General features: G+C 36.8%; 2 protein-coding genes across 2 annotated transcripts; both read left to right on the top strand.

Moving 5' to 3' along the window:
* Positions 1–689: 689 nt before the first annotated feature.
* On the top strand, positions 690–6164 carry si:dkey-12e7.4 (SDR family oxidoreductase). The gene is made up of 6 exons (XM_017466442.3): positions 690–2090; positions 2658–2709; positions 2811–2998; positions 4093–4251; positions 4426–4536; positions 5613–6164. The coding sequence occupies exons 1-6, from the start codon at positions 1944–1946 to the stop codon at positions 5724–5726; spliced, it is 771 nt and encodes a 256-aa protein (XP_017321931.1). The 5' UTR covers positions 690–1943; the 3' UTR covers positions 5727–6164.
* A 511-nt stretch (positions 6165–6675) lies between these two features.
* On the top strand, positions 6676–16738 carry syt19 (synaptotagmin XIX). Its single transcript, XM_047154981.2, has 7 exons — positions 6676–6845; positions 7241–7436; positions 7667–7740; positions 8766–9164; positions 14817–14936; positions 15394–15505; positions 15712–16738. Exons 2-7 carry the CDS (start codon positions 7262–7264, stop codon positions 16014–16016), a joined length of 1185 nt encoding a protein of 394 aa, XP_047010937.1. The 5' UTR covers positions 6676–6845; positions 7241–7261; the 3' UTR covers positions 16017–16738.
* Positions 16739–17102: the final 364 nt, after the last annotated feature.

The following is a 17102-nucleotide window of genomic DNA, read 5'->3' as shown; positions in this document are numbered from 1 at the left end:
CCCATTTATGGTAATGCTAATTTTTGGTATTTAATTTGCAAACTGTTACAGAACTTTTCATCTGATTGGGTCCATGTTCTTTGTCCCACTAATGTTCATGGGCATTTAATTATGCAAGGGGATAAAAGCACTTTTTAGTGGAGACTGAGCGCGCAGGGGCAAGGAATAACCGACTAGCTGCAGGATGTGTACTGGATGTGATCCATTGTGTGTAATTTGCCATAATATTAAAACACTTGTTCTAACCTGATAAATGTAGCTTGTACATCTACGTTACTCTTATGATTAAATAATCAAAAGTTTGGCACACTCAAATAAAATTTCTATTATGTTTGATCATCTTTTGCACATCTGGTTTAATCACTGGTGTGTGTAAATTCATTGTAGGTTATGTGGATTGTGATTAGTTTGAATGCATGATGGTTTATAGTCAGTTTGGTTCAAACTAGGTAAAATTTATTCCACGGTTTGTCTTAATTGAAAGTCACCAGTTGTCAATCTCCAATTTTTTTCAGCTGTCAAATGTGAAATGTTGTGTATAACAACTCGTATGCCATATTCAGTAAACAAATAAAGATGAGCTTATCGAAACTAGAGTTTGCTTGTAGGTTTTCTTGTGAAGGTGATCTAGTGCAATGTCCCTTAAAATTAGGCCATATCTAATTACACAGCACTTCAAACTCTAGGTGCTTTCTGCTAAATACAGCATGGATCTTGGAATAACTGTTATTTCAGTTATTTTTAGATGGCTTGCAGTAATAGACGCATGTTAAATTTTATCTGCTCAAAAAGCTGCTCAGCATTAAAATATGCCACCTGCACGTTTAAGGGTAGGCACATTGTAAATTCCTGCACAATAATGGAAATGCAAAATGTGTACCCTGTTTATTTGAGTCCTAAATCAGAGGTTCTCAACCTTTTGCAACTAAAGCCCCCCGAAGCCTTCCCTATCATGTGGCACTGTACGAAATCAATCACTCCGTGCCTTCAGGGGCCGCTGCAGCATTCTCATTCTTCCTTCTCAGGCGAAGTTGACCTGTAGAGGGCGCACATTAGTCCAAAGTTTAAACCCGCCATTAAATCAGACACATGCACTGATGTGTAAGACTTTAATTCGGTTTTGTTGCAATTATGAACTGGAAATCGTAGTAACAATTATGCCTTAGTTAAACGCTTTTCAACAATATGTTCATAATCACTTAGTAAATTATAACAGTAAGGAAATGTGTGCTCTGTGTAACTTTTCTTAACCAAACGTATTAAACCTGTGTATTCTCTCGTATTTAAGTGTATTTAATATGAATATTTTGTATATACCCCCACCCCCCTGTATGAATCATTGTTCATACCGATGCTTAACTTTAATCTCTCTTTGATCATTCAAATAGGCATTTTGTATAAAACATTAGCCAATAATACTTTAAAACTTTGAATAAGACTTTGGACCAGGCTTGGGCTACATTATCCTGTTTTAGATCTTTTTGACTAATTAGTGCCATCTACAGGTCATCTATCGAATCTTCATCATTTAATGTAGAACGGGCAGCTTGAATTCGAGTTAAATGCGTGGTGCATGTTGTTTTAAACGTATGTATATAGTGCATATAGTGGCGTTATGCTGGTCAGTTGTATGTGGTGTTGGAAATAACTGGGCCATCAAACGTGGTGTGTGTGTGTGTGTGTGAGTGCGCGCGCGTGCGCCACAAGCAGCTCCGCTATCCTGCAACAGAAGACCACTGATATATAGCCACTCTGGTGTTTGCAAGGACAAAGCTTTAGATCGGCTTACTTTAATCACCCGAATTAAATTCTTTAACGTGACTGTTCCTGTTTACGTCAGCTGTCCAAGTCTACTCACCGACCACATTCAATTAAACAGCAGGCTCTAAGGATAACCGCAATCCACTCCAAAGAAGAGATAGATCAGGTGTTGTAATCGCATCATGAGTAACGCGTTTAAAAACTGCAAAACTGTCCTTGTAACCGGTGCTAACCGAGGCCTCGGTTTACAAATAGTTGAAAGCTTAGTAACTGGAGGATTTTGTCCAGGAAAGATCATTGCTACTGCGCGCCGTCCGGACGATGCGAAGGTAAACCGCAGTTACACTGAGATATAAGGATGAGCAATATCACTGATTATCTTTTCGATCCAATACCTACACTACTATCCAAATACTGATACCGTTGAAAAAGCTGACAATTGCAATTTCAACAGTGAGAATTTGCAACCATCAATTCTTGTACAGTACAAGAATTGTACTGTATGTGAAATAAATAATAAGAATGTAGTATCATTGGTCTCTTTAATTACAAACAAATCATTTACAATACTTGTTTATTCTTTCTTTTGCCTGCATAACTGTGTGTGTGCAAAACGAGATGGTGGAAAGAGCAGTAGTTCCTACACATCACTATTACATTTTCTTTTTCAGTCACATAATGTTTGATTTGGTTTTGTTCTTGCTGTTGTTGGTTGGTTGATTATACACAGAATCCTAAGGATTGATTGATGTTTTAGAGAAAAACACAGCCATGCGCACACACTCACATAGCAGTACCAGATCCAATCCCCCTCAGCACCTGGTCAAAGTTTCTTAGCTCACACAGATTTTGTCAAGGAATCAGTGCAGCTTTGGTTATGTGATTTGTTTCAACAGGAATTGCAGTGCCTGTCCAAGAATCATCCAAATATACACATCATCACACTTGGTGAGTCCTCAAAGAGCTTTTGACCTATGAATCTCATTCTGTTGACCACACTGGTATGTTTGTTTTTTTTTTATTTCTTTTAACACCTTCCATCTGTCTAGATGTTATCAGTGAGGAGAGTATAAAGAAAGCCTCTGTGGAGGTAGAAGAGATTGTTCAGGAGGATGGCCTCAACTGTCTTATCAACAATGCTGGCATCAACGTCATGGCCAACTTTGAAACAGTGACTGCTGAGAAAATGTTGAAAAACTTTCATACAAATTGTGTAGGACCCCTCATGATCACCAAGGTGATTTCCCTATCTGAAAACAAAGTAAACTTACACAAACCTTCTTAACCTCCTAACACACATTCCTCACTCTTGGAACTACTTGATTCACAGTAAACACAAACTTAAAACAATTGTTTTAAAATAAATGTTATAATTGTTAAAACTAAGTTAAAATCCTTAAAGTCCTTTAATGAAATAGAATGGCTTTAATGTTACAATGTTTTATTTTCATAATAATAAATTGTACTTGTTGTCAGAGGTGATTACAGTATCAAAGTACTCAAGTAAAAGTACCATTACTTAAAAATAAAAATAAAAAACTTAAGTAAAAGTTCTCATCCAAATATCTGAGTATGAAAGTATCTAGTTAAAAAAAAAAAAAAACCTACTGAGGTAGCTCTTACTCGTTACGCAGGAAGCGTCACATAAACGCAGATGAGTCTGGTTTAAATTCATGTGTTAAGATGAAGATATATAGACTCTGAGTGAAAGCTTCTGCTTGCTGTCTATAAGATGTAGCGTTATCTTAGGGCCGGGTGTCACGTTCAAAATGTAATCAATTTATTTGTAGTTTAACGCACAGACACATTCAATCAAAAACCCTCCATTGTCTTCCATCATCTACACGCCTACGTGCAGGAGTATTTATAAACACATGATAACATTTATCTTTAGTAATTTACTGTGTCTTTTCTTGCTCAGACTTAGCCTAACATGTTGCTTTCCCCATGAAGCTGAATGCTCTTCCTCGCGGTTTGTTCAAAGCCCATTTTGCTGTCATTTGCCGGCTATTTGATTTCCATGGAGGATTTTTTTTCTTTCCATAATATAGTATGTTGTAGTAATCTTGGCAGTGGTATCTCAGAGGTTAAGACATTGGACTATTATTGGAAGGTCAAGAGTTCAAGCAAGGCCCTAAACACCCAACTGCTTTGTTGTATAAATTAGATAAATGTAAGTTGCTCTGGATAAGGGTGTCTGCCAAATGCCATAAATGTAAATGTAGTCAATTATAATCAAGTGTTCATGACTGCCCTACTAAACACATGCTTAGCTGGTCACAATTGGTATGTTTTTCAAACTGCCTTGATTGTTTTTGGGACTTCTGCCAGGCTATGCTTCCAATGTTAAAGCGGGCTGCTGCAAAAGGGGTGGGAATGGGCATCCACCGAGCCGCAGTCATCAACGTGACTTCACTCTTGGGCTCAGTGGAGCTCAATTGGGGAGAACGTGCCAAGGATTTCAAATGGTACCCATATAGAACATCAAAGGTATGATCCCTTCACCAATCTTCATTTAAAATGCTGAGTAAAAATGACAAGCACAGTAGCTTGGAAGTCTGTTATTGTTATCACTACTGTGGTTATACATTGTGCATAAGCATCATTTTGTGTTAGAAAAGAAAAAAATTAAGAAACTGCTGTCTCATATGGACACTGTGACAGAGCGCACTAAACATGATCACTAGATGTATGGCAGTGGACCTGGAGCCAGATGGGATCCTCTGTATGGCTATTCATCCTGGCTGGGTGCGCACAGATATGGGAGGACAGGAGGTAAGCACTTCCCACTGCTGCTCAGTGTGATGAGAGTTGTACTTACAGGGTAAGGTAAAACAATTGCATGTCGTGTACTATATACTCTGTAGGAAAATTATTTGAAATAGCAAGCAATTTTAGACACAAAGAATGGCACTGAGTTACACGCCTAGTGTCTAAAATCACTTCCTATGTGTAGTGTATCTGTATTTGGTTTTAATCCCAAAGTGGCATGGCCTAAACTGAAAGCTTTTATTATTATTATTATTATTATTATTATTATTAATAATAATAATAATAATAATAATAATATTTTATATGAACCACTCTACCCCTGGAAAACACTCAGAGGAAGAAATGCCAGCACTGTCAGCGTGGTCTGTGCATTTGGGCTCTGATTGTTCCCCAGCTCAACTCAACTCTTTTTCTGACCTGTTTGGAATGTTTTCTCTAACAAACTTAGTTGGCTCTATTTCCCAAAATTAAAACTAGGACACTAATTTAAACCACTGTGACCCAGACCAGGAAGTTATTAAGGATGAATGAATGAATGTTGTAAACATGTTACGATTTTGATTCAATGTTAATGAATGTGCTTTTTATTTGAGCTTCCTATATGGCCATTTGTTGTGCCTGCTTGAAAGTAAAAGCCTCCTGCACAAGCAGCCTTTATTTGTTCCATCCTGCAGGATCTTAGTCACACTGCACACCTCAACCAAATGCCCTGTGAACCTTTCAGACAAGCTTACCAAAAAATCCACCCTGTTGTATCTGTAATTGTATCCATTTAAAACATATGATGTTCATTTCCAATAATGTATTCATACTTGATTAGATACAGAGTAACTGTGTTTCAAATAGATGCAGAAATAAACTTTAACCAGTTAATTACCAGCAACAGGGTGGTAATATTCATAAGATTATTCAGCAGTGTCTATTGTATTCAGAATGTATTGTTATGGAAGATCTTCTTTCCTTACATCAAATTTGAGTTTACAGTCCTGTTCCTTCAGTCTTGATCCTCTTATTAGTAAGCTTAAAAACTAATGTAACAAACCATAGTTTTGCTTTCAATTTAGCTCTTCTCTCTGCAGGCACCGTTGAGTACAGAAGAGAGCATCGGCTCTGTCTTGGCCGTGATTGGCAGTTTGACTGAGAAGGATCATGGCATGTTTCTGCATTACACTGGTGAAGCTCTGCCCTGGTGATTTTGCTGAGGATGTGCGGTATACAATATTATAAATTATAAAACTGCTAAAAGGTGTGTGTGTTATTTATTAGATGGTGCTGATGTATGATTTGTTAAAAGTTTCAGTTCCACTTGTTTCTAAATGTTCTCTAAGGAAATATGCTAACCTTTCCAAATTAAAGCCATGATACTTTAATTCTTGTGGTAGCTGAAGTAATACCAGTTTCTTAAAAAATATTACCACAGTAGTGTAAAATATTACGTAATATAATAGGGAAAAATATTGAAAGACTGACATTTTCTGATGTTTAATGTGCACTATATTGAGTATGAGTAAAACACAGTAGAGATAGGTCCTTTCACTGTATCTGAGAAGTCTCCTTAAGCAAGTCTAACTGGAAATGCATGTAAATGTATATATAATTTGAAATACATTAAATGTCTTAATAAATAATCTATATTTGTGTGTAGTTATTATGTAGATACCTTTTCATATTAAAACTATCAGACAGAGCTATTCTTTTTCATGTGATCTGTGAAGTAAACATCATTGTCATTGGGCCACATGTTCACAAGCAAACAAACCTAAAACCAACAAGACACCTTACTTTCATCCATCTGCCACGGCAAGCCCTGTTTCCTTTTCTTGTTATTGTTAGCTGAGTCTGTCATCTAGTGACGTGGTATCAGTGCTTCTTATAAGAAAAGTTGGATTTTAATTTATTGGACTTAAAAGGTTGCACATGTAGTTTATATTACAAGCACACATTTCTTTTTATTCTTTCTAAGACAGAAATCCCCCAGTGTTACACTGTATATGCAAGCTAAAAATAACAGGATCTGAGCAGTCCTACTGCATCCTACTGAGGCATTCTTTAATTTCAAAAAAGCTGTAACAGTGCAGTGTGACTGTGTGTACATACTCTACCTGAGTCCACTAATTAGAAAGTAAAAGAGAGGCTTTCACCTGATAAATAAGAAAGTGCTCTGACTGGTTTTTCCCTTGTGTTTGCTGATCATCTGTCAGCTGATGTCCTGCAGTCAGTCTACTTGAAGATGAATACACATTGAAGCCACAGCTATTTCCAACCATAGCTGAAACATATCGACAAGCAGAGCTGAGAATCTTTTTTTTAAGGTACATTTTTAAAGAAGAAAGGAAAGAAAACCAATTTTCAAAAGATATATAGTTGAATTTAGAACTTAAGAACTTAACAGTGAAATGTAATAGTTATTGATATGTTTTTAGGTGATTATCAAATAATGCTGTATACATTTATCATTTTCAACTTTTTGTTTATAAAGTTAGAAAAGGTTGATGTTATTAAACTGCAGGATTGTCTTTTCTCTCAAAACTGTATTGTAGATGAGTGACTTTATATCACAGTATGAATTTGAGTAAGAAGTGTCCATGTCACATAAGTTTTGTGGTCATGTTTTAACTGTATTTGTTGTCTGTAATTTTAATAGCAAGCAGTACAGATCAGTTAATGCAGCAGACAGAAGTAACACCATGTGCCTCCTTCTCAATAGTGCTGTACATGGCAGGGGAAGATGTTGCTACCAGCTACTTTAGGGAACTCCTGGTGGGACATTCGGATACCATTCTCAGAGGAAGTTAAATACTGGGCTTTAGGGATGTCTGTGTTTCTTTTTCTCATTGCCATCTGTATTCTGATATGGCAAACTCATCGATACTGCACACAACTGACTGCTTCTAAGCATACTGGTATGTTCCACTGCCAACCTCATAATTATACATTTATAAGATCAGAGAATAAATGTTTGCCTGTTATGTTGTTGATGTTGTAAATACAACTAATACAATCCAAAACATTTATTTTGGAAAGACAGTCCAGACAAGTAACTAGAGATCTGAGAAGTAGCAATAAACTACATGTATAATAGATTGTATATAATAAATAATGTTTGTTAATGAATTTGAATATTTGATTGCAGTTAATAGCACACTTTTAGACAGCCAGTCTGCAAAAAATGAAACATTTCAAAGCTCACCAATACCCAATTACCAGGTGAGTCATACTGCCATCATGTAATGTAAGTGACTTCTATCATTACACACTGCTCTTTCCATAGTTGATCATTTATAATAATGTAATTCTGAACTTAGGGGTTGTATAACTGCGGTGCTTCATTTTTCTTTTTACTGTAATCTAGATTAAATTAAACTTTACACAGTAGTCTTATAAGTAACTGTTTCTTTGGAAATGTATTACAAATGATAATTGAGGTCATTGTCTACCAGGTAATAATTATGTCTTTAGAATTTCCAGTGAAAATACAATCAACACACTAGATCAAATATATTTTTTTTGTCTTAAAGACATTTTGATAAAAGTGTCAGGCAGCAGAGACAGTGACAGTTGCGGTAAATGCTTTTATTAAAAGAATTGGCGAACACAAAAAAGTAATCAATCAATCAAAAGTTATTTATATAGCGCATTTAAAATCAATAAAAGTTGACCAAAGTGCTGTAGAAAAGTAAGCAACATACAATAAATAGTAAGAAGAATTCAGATTAATAAAAATAACACCAAAAAAATATACTGCACAATAAATTACAATTGCAAATAAGCAAGGGAAAACAGGTGGGTCTTTAGTACAGGTAGTTTGGGGAAATACTTACCACATAATTTTATATTATTTCATAGTTTTAATATTTATATAATTATTATTATTTTAAAATAGTTAATAAAACAGTTAAATAATGGCGTGTGTAAGGAATGTATGTTAGATTATGAAAATTGTGTAAGTTTAGCTCTGTTTAAATGTTTAGTTCACAAAGCCAAAATTACTCAAATTGTCCCAGAAAACAGGCATAACACAGGTTATGCTTGTGTTAGTTTACACATTAAAAGAAACGTTGGATTAAGTGATTCTTGCGAATGTAATTATCTGGTTCACTTAAGGCAGCTTTTCAAAAAAGTTTAATCATTTGTAAAATACCATCACTGTTATGAGAGCATATTAAGAAATATTGTGTAGAAAGTGACTATAATTAAACCAATAACCATCTAGATCCATGCTCCTCTTTTAGCTGTATTTCCACCATGATGAAGTGGGATCCTTAAGTAGCTGCCTGTACAGCAGCTCTGATCTGGCCAACAGTACAGACAGTCTCGAGGATGTGGATGAGGAACACGTTCAGGGAACGCTGCGCTTCTCACTCTTCTATGATCAGCTGCAGTCTCGGTTGGTGGTGACTGTATTGGAGGCAAGAGACCTGGCGGCACGAACGTTTAGCCAGCATGTGGACCCCTTCATCAATGTACGAGTGCTATGGGTAGCAGTGGAGGATGAAGAGCAACAGCTGACCTGTGTGCTTCAGGAGTGGCAGACACGCCCAGTCAAGGATAGCTGCAACCCTACATTTGGGGATCAGTTCTCCTGCACAGTGACTGAGGAGGAAATGCCGAGGGTCACAGTGCGGCTGGAGGTGAGGAAGCCTGCTATGTAAGAAAGCAGGCACAGTAAAGTGTGGGATTCTTGTCTTATGCAATAATACATGTGCTTTCGATTGCCTTTAATGTTTGATAAGTGATCAAATTTCACTTGTGTCCTGACCAAAATTTAAGCAGAGGTGTTTGGTGGCTACCTCTGAAACTTTGCTATTTGGAATTTTACTAAATAATGCTTATATAATTAATCAATCTCTCTCTCTCTCTCTCTCTCTCTCTCTCTCTCTCTCTCTCTCTCTCTCTCACAGAGAGAGAGAGAGAAACACGTGTAAAAAGATCCTTGGTTGATTGGAGCAAGTCTCCCTGGCCGATAAAGCTGAACAGTTCTTTAAAAAACAAACAAACAAAAAAAATTCAACTAATACAAAAGAAATTATGTTCAGGTTAAGGTTAGAAAAATCATGTTAGTTGATTGTGGGGGCTAATGTGCCATCAGAAGCCAATACATTACATGAAAAAGACACATGAAGGGCTCATCATTGAGCAGTTTCTTAATTTTTATGGCATTTGGGAGACACCCTTATCCAGAGCAACTTATATTTATCTCATTTATACAGCTGAGCAGCTTTGGGTTGCAGCCCAGCAGTGGCATGCTGGTGGTGCTGGGATTTGAACTCACAACCTTCAGATCAGAAATCCTGTGTGTTAACCACTGAGCTAACACCACCTCCTTTTTAACTAACCCTAGATTTTGGTAAGGCAGGATGACATTAATGATAATTTCAAACAAAATTAAGCCAAAAAGCATACCACAATTGACATATGTTATAGGCTACTATCGAATTGTTAAAGTAACTACATCTTGAAAATCACAGAAAAGACCTGAAACTAGCCAAAAAATCAGCCATTGGGAATAGCGAGACACATTTTCTTCTTTTTCTCTGTCTTTGCATGGAACACAAGCTCAGTCTAGTCTGGTACACAAACATTTCTGATGTACAGACTTTTATCCACTCCATAATTCCCCCTTTCCCCTCTCCCAAACTTTGCCATATATCTTAAAATTATTATTATTTTATTTTATTTTTTTAAGTCTGTTCATGGATTATGAAGAGACTGGCTTAGCCTGCATGCCTGCCATTGACACTTGCACCACATCACTGATGGTTTCACAGGATGAAGTGCTACATTCAGATGTATGCTCAAGGACCAAATGCAAGAACACTGATGACATCATGGTGATGTCTTGGATTTGGCATGTACAGGTGGCTTGTTAGCCATTTTTCAGAGCTGATAAAAACTACATTCCTGGCAGTAGAACACCTACGCCAGGAAGCAGGGAGGCTCTCTACCAATCTAATATATGGACTCCATAAATTATACTATCTATGTATACCTTTTTGCCCTTCCATATACTTCTTTTCACCCCTTTAGGCACACACTCCACAAAGGATGGTTGACACAATCCATACTGCTGGACATGTGTATAAATCAACCTTGTTAAACCTGTGTGCTAGGGTTGCCCTTTGGACCTTCAGGCCTTGAGGGGGCACTAGTTTGGGGAAATAGAAGCCAGTACAGCCAGATAGACTGGCCACATTGCACTCTCAAATTGCCACAGCCTGTTTCACCACCTTGGCACTCACATACAGTAAGTACCATTGGACTTGGGTGAGCCCTAAATGGCCAGAGTCACATTTTCAGCTCCCTAGCAGTTACCTGTGTGCTCCTATGTACCCCATAGATCAGGATCCTAAAAACACCAGTTCAGATCATCTACAGCTGGGTAGCCCAACCCCAGGGCCAAATGCAGGCAATGCATTTGCATCCCTCTTAGAATGTGTGATAGGTGGCCCACTGACCAACATGTTGCAATTTTTCCTTTCACCTGACGGTGGCAGCAGACTGTGTTAACGCAGTTAACAATAACCTTTTCCCCCTGACTACACCTGCAAATTAATTTACTGAATGATATTTAGTCATGGCAAAATGTATATAAAGTTCTTGAACCCTTCACAATTTTCTGTATTTCTGCATAAATTTGACCTGAAGTGTGGTCAGAAATGTGGTCCATAAGTCCTCAGACTAGATAAAGAGAACCCAATTAATGAAATGATTCAAAAACATAGGTTTTACCTGTATTTATTGAACAAAATTATCCAAAATTAAATATCTTTGTCAGAAACAGTATGTGAACCTGCTTTCAGTAACTGGTGTGACCCCCTTGAGCAGCAAAAACTTCAATCAAACATTTCCGGTAACTGGTGATCAATCCTGCAAAATGGGTTGGAGGACTTTTGTCCTTACAAAACTGCCTCATATCAGTGAAGTTGGTGGGCTTCCTTGCATGACCTGCTCTTTTTAATGCTTTCCACAACATTTCTATTGTGTTATTGTCTGGACTTTGAATTGACTATTCCAAAATGTTAAACTTTTTCCAACTTTTTCACATTTCAGGAAAGATTTATGCAAAAATACAGAAAATTGTAAAGGGTTCACAAACTTTCTAGCAGCAGTGTGCATCTGCATTAAAATGACAAGCATTCCAATACTACAGCAGTCACTGTCACCTGTGATTGCCAGAAGGATAAGCATACTGCTGTATTTGAACAACTATGTGCCTCCACCAAGGAGCAGGCCTTCCTGGACATGTCCACCCACCTTGCACACATTATAATGCTCAGTCTCATGGTGAACTTGGAAGAAAGCTCCCTAATAATGAAGCAGACCATACAATTCATCAATGTGAAGCAAAATCATTGAGAAACCAAGCCACTCTGTCACCACAACATTTGTGGTGACATTATTTGCTTGCCCAACAAATTTGGACCAGCCCCTGCTAAGACTGCTAGGTTTGTTAACACAGCTGCAAAAGTAGTTCCCTTGGGTCTGTTGGAATTAAGGAAATTTTAGAAGTGGGTTATCAGCCTGTGGCTAACTCCAAAATACCAGACTGAGATGCATCCTTGTGACAGAGAGAGGGCCACAAGCTCTAACTCACTGGTGACATGAGTCTTTTCTCATGAAAGGGGTCCTCCTAGGAGTGATGTCCCTTCAAAGGACGATCACTGTCGACTGTGGTTCTCCCTGGTGGAGCTAAACAGTCCTCTAGGGATGTACTGGCCAATGACTGGCCTCACTGCTTTCCATTCCCATTTCTGCTTCTATTGTTGATTCTACTCACATTCCACAGAATACAACAATTAGACCATAGAGTACTGCTTGTGTCCCCAAAGACTTTGGTTTCTACTGCTGCTCCTGTACCCCTAGTACAAGACTTCCCAAACTAGAGGTTTTGACAATGTGTGAGGTCACTTGATTTACAAATGGGATTGTGAGAGAAACTCAATCCTTTCTTTTTTATTTTATTCATTTATTTCACAAATTAATATTAAAGCTGCAGTATGGGACTTTATTTGATTATAAATGAACAAAAAAATCTATTATTGAGCAAGTACATAAAAACCAGTGTGGAAAACGGTCTCCTTACCTAACAGATTTTGTGGGAAATGTCAGTTTGACATTCCTATTTGCGTGATTACATCATGTCTGTAAACAGAAAGAAGAAGACCCAGCTACTATATCCTGAGTGTGGGTGCTGAGGATGGTGGAGTGTTTGGTAGCATGTTGTTAGAATTTAAACTTGGGTGCTTTTTAATCTGGATAGCTCTGAATGGATATCATTGTTGACATCTGGGGAATTACCTGTTGTCAAAACCAAGAAACCCCAAACTGAAGAGAGCCTGCAGTCAAAAAGGGAAAGCAACTGAGCCCATGCTAAAACGAGAATAAATATCAACATTGCTTTTGAGAGGTTGCGACAACTCAGAGATCTGAAGGGATTGAAGACTGATGCAAAGATGGCTTTTTTTCTGCTAAACGGGTAAGACATTTCAGTGGCTCACTGGGTAGATAGCTAACATTAGCACACTTGTTCGCCTGATTTCAGCTAGTTATCCATCCATTCATCTTCTATACCGCTTATCCTTTTCAGGGTCACGGGGAAACCTGGAGCCTATCCCAGGGAGCATTGGGCACAAGGCGAGGTACACCCTGGACAGGGTGTCAATCCATCGCTGGCCACAATCACATACACATTCACACACCCGTTCATACACTACGGACACTTTGGACATGCCAATTGGCCTACTATGCATGTCTTTCTACTGGGGGAGGAAACCGGAGTACCCGGAGGAAACCCCCGCAGCACGGGGAGAACATGCAAACTCCGCACACACAGGGCCACGGTGGGAATCAAACCCCCAACCCTGGAGGTGTGATTTGAATGTGCTAAGCACTAAGCCACCGTGCGCCCCAGCTAGATATCGAGTTTGTAAAACAATATTCAAGTTATGTTGTTTTTGCACTTATTTTCTGCTAGCTATGAGAAAGAACAATTCATCTCTACTCCAAGAAAACCGTATGTGTTGTCAAGCATTGGAGCTAATAAACAACCCATATGTACCATCAGATTCATCCGCACAGAGGAACAGTGCCAAAGTACAACCCACATAAAAAAATAACTCTGCAAGTAACTTGCAGTTTTATGTTCTAAACAGAGATGCCGATAGAGAGGCAAAAGTTCATTACTGCAGCTTTAAATATACTGCTTTAACTATGAAGACGGATTTGTGTGCTACATTTTGAATTGTTACAGGGAGTCACATTGAAACAAGCCACACTGGCATGTTTGAGTTCATAGTTGTTTAAAAAAAAAAAAAAAAAAAAAAAAAAAGTGTTAAAGCACTGTTTCAAAAAAATTATTTGTCACCATAATTTCATTTATTTTTGCACATTTGTCAAACTAAATGGGTTCATATACTAATCAAACATGTAATTTTAGACAAGAAGAACATAAGGAAACACAAAACACATTTTTATATTATCCCTTTTTTTATTGAAACAAAAAAGGTTATGCAACACCTGTATCACCCATGTGAAAAAATTATATCAGATGCTCTGTGAGGGCAGTGTATGATCACATCAAAATGAATTTTGTGTTGCCTCCTGTTCATACATCTGACCCTTAATACCTTCATTCATTACGCATGTGTATGTACAGTGACCACCACTAATATTGGCACTCTTGGTAAATATGAGCAAAGAAGGCTGTGAAAAATTATCTTTATTGTTTAACCTTTTGAGCTTTTCTTAAAAAAAATTCACAAAAATACTCCGCTCACATGGATATCAAACAATTGCAAACAAAACACAGGTTTATCAAAAAAAACTTTTTATGAACATCACAGCTATATTCCTTGGTCTTACCCGTTGTTATGAATGACTAACGCCAATTTGACCTATGTGTTTCCTCATATTTATACCCCTGTAAAACAGGAAGTCATGGTTGAACGATTTCTTGTTCCAAGTCACCCAGATGTACTAAAAAAAAAAAAAAAAGTAAAATATCACTGGAAATATACTTCAAATATATTTTTCTTGTATGAATTTATAGGGGTGCCAATAATTGTTGCACACATATATTTAAGACAGATTTTTTTATATAAACCTGTGTCTTGATTGCAATTGTTTGATATAAATTAGAGCAGAATATTTTTGTGGTAAAACAATAATGGTTAAACGGTTAAACAATAAAGATCATTTTTCTTTGCTCATATTTACCAAGGGTGCTAATATTAGTGGAGGGCACTGTATGTTGTTTCTGTATTAAGAATTATTTGCCATTTTAGGTGAGAGATTTTGATAAATACTCCCGACATGGTATTCTGGGGGATGTCCGTGCATCTCTGAATGGTCTAAAAATCTCATCTCCATTGGAAATGATGGCAGGCCTACAAAGACCAAAGAAAGTGAGTCTAAATATTAGGAGGAAATCCAACAAAAATATTATGTCAAAGTAAGACTTCATAAGTTCTTGATTAATATTCTAAGTGAACAGTTTATTCAGAGCAAATTCTCATGTTTGCTGTAATGACACTGAAATAGCACTTAGTGTTAAAGTTCAAATAAATACTGTAAATCATATTTTAAACCAGAAACAGTAAATGCACCAATTCTACAATGCTGCAGCACAATTTTGAATGTTTCTATATTATTATCAACCTTTTTAAGCGATGAAGGCATGAATATATTTGGTAACTGTTCCTAGCATATCTTGGTGTGTTAGCAACCTCAGCACTTGTAGTTAACATAAGTTGATCTGAAATTGTAAACGTAGCTTGGCAAAAATTAATTTAGGCAGCAGACAGAAACTTGCTCAAGAAGTTTTTGTAGTCTGGTAAAATACCATAACTTTTCATTTTGCAGGACATTGTTGGTGAGGTCCTTCTTTCTCTTAAATGTATGCCCACATCTCATAGACTGGAAGTGGGAGTCCTGAAGATCAGGACAGTTTTCCGATCTAGTAAGGTGGAAAGAGGTAAGGCAAACTTTATTTTTTTGAAACATGCTGAGATGCATTCAACAAAAATATTTTCATTATTTGCATTATTATTTAAATTGAATTTGACAGTACAGATTTTCAAGAGGAGCAAATTTTGAATGTTTTGTCAATTAACTGAGGTAATTCTGATTGTTGAAATAAGTCACTTGTTGCACTAAAGAATTTCTTCTGTCTGTTTTTAGCTTTATATGCCAGAACCAAAATTGTGTGTAACCAGTGTAGGATTAGACATCAGAAAACCTCTGAGAGGACTCATAGGGACGTGACTGTGTTCAATGAGGTCTTGATCTTCACACTACCAGAATCTCAGATTAGGGAATGCGTCCTCACTTTGTCGGTCTATGAGCTCTGTCCAGAAAAGAGGTCCAAGTGCTTAATTGGACAGCTAAGCTTTGGGAAGAGTCAAAGTGTGGAGGATGAGCACTGGAGAATGATGATGCGTGCACTTCGACAGCCAGTAGCCAAATGGCATTTCCTCTACTTATAAATGTAACCACATCATGGAAATAATTACGGACTTGACACAATGAGCAGTATTGCATTATAAAGGAAATAATTTGTAAACAATATTAAGAAGCAGCACGAGTGAATTTTACCAAAAATACTTTGTAAGAAACATAATATTCTTTTTAAAAAATGACTGACAAAAGTGGTTGTCACTCCAAAAAGTTTAACTTATTCAAACCACATCCTGTGACATCTTCAGAAATTTAAGGCATGGACTTTTTGATCAAAATACATAATTGTTTTTATTTACCCTAATAGATTATATTTATATGTACCTCCTTCTCTGTATCTGTCATTGCACCAGATTCATGCTGTAATTATAATTGTCATTGTATATTACATTCATGCTTAATTACTGGGATTTTTTTTCTTTTATACCAGTAAGTAGGAATCACATAGCCTTCTGCTATGTGAGAAAGAATTGTTCAAAAAAAGGTAGTCAAAACTAGAAAAAATAGTGGTCTTTGGACTTTCATATTTCAAGATATGTTATCACAAATTTAATCATGTGAATATACAAAAATAAATGTGAAAAAATAGCAATATATGCAAATACATGGAAATATATGAAATGTGAAAGCAACTCACAGTTGATGAGATTCTGTAGAACCTGTAGCAGTATGCTATAAATATACTAACAAATTTATATACAGTGCCCTCCACTAATATTGGCACCCTTGATAAATATGAGCAATGAAGGCTGGGAAAATTTGTCTTTATTGTTTAACATTTTTATGTTATGTTTGGAAAAATTCACAGAAATACTCTGGTCTCGTGGATTTCAAACAATTGCAAACACAACACAGGTTTATCAAAAAAAAAAAAAAAAAAAAAAAAAAAACTTAGGTGTGCAAAAATGAGATAAAAAAAATTATGAGAAAAATATATTTGAAGTATATTCCCACTGATATTTTAACATTTTTTAGTACACCTGGGTGACTAGGAACAAGAAATTGTTCAACCATGACTTTGTTTCACAGGGGTATAAGTATGAGGTAGCACATAGGCAAAATTTCCTTAGTCATTCATAACAATGGGTAAGACCAAGGACTATAGCGTGTCCATA

The sequence above is a fragment of the Ictalurus punctatus genome, chromosome 4, assembly GCF_001660625.3.
Source record: "Ictalurus punctatus breed USDA103 chromosome 4, Coco_2.0, whole genome shotgun sequence".
Classification (NCBI taxonomy): domain Eukaryota; kingdom Metazoa; phylum Chordata; class Actinopteri; order Siluriformes; family Ictaluridae; genus Ictalurus; species Ictalurus punctatus.
The sequence above is the reverse complement of the archived record's forward strand: the minus strand, read 5'-3'. Positions and strand labels throughout refer to the sequence as shown.

Excerpts from the sequence above, each read along its gene's own strand:
- si:dkey-12e7.4 (XM_017466442.3), top strand. The coding sequence starts at position 1,944 with ATGAGTAACGCGTTTAAAAACTGCAAAACTGTCCTTGTAACCGGTGCT. Across the intron at positions 2,091-2,657 it reads GCCGTCCGGACGATGCGAAG|GAATTGCAGTGCCTGTCCAA; the intron begins GTAAACCGCAGT and ends TTGTTTCAACAG. Across the intron at positions 2,710-2,810 it reads TATACACATCATCACACTTG|ATGTTATCAGTGAGGAGAGT; the intron begins GTGAGTCCTCAA and ends CCATCTGTCTAG.
- syt19 (XM_047154981.2), top strand. The coding sequence starts at position 7,262 with ATGTTGCTACCAGCTACTTTAGGGAACTCCTGGTGGGACATTCGGATA. Across the intron at positions 7,437-7,666 it reads GACTGCTTCTAAGCATACTG|TTAATAGCACACTTTTAGAC; the intron begins GTATGTTCCACT and ends ATTTGATTGCAG. Across the intron at positions 9,165-14,816 it reads GGGTCACAGTGCGGCTGGAG|GTGAGAGATTTTGATAAATA; the intron begins GTGAGGAAGCCT and ends TTGCCATTTTAG.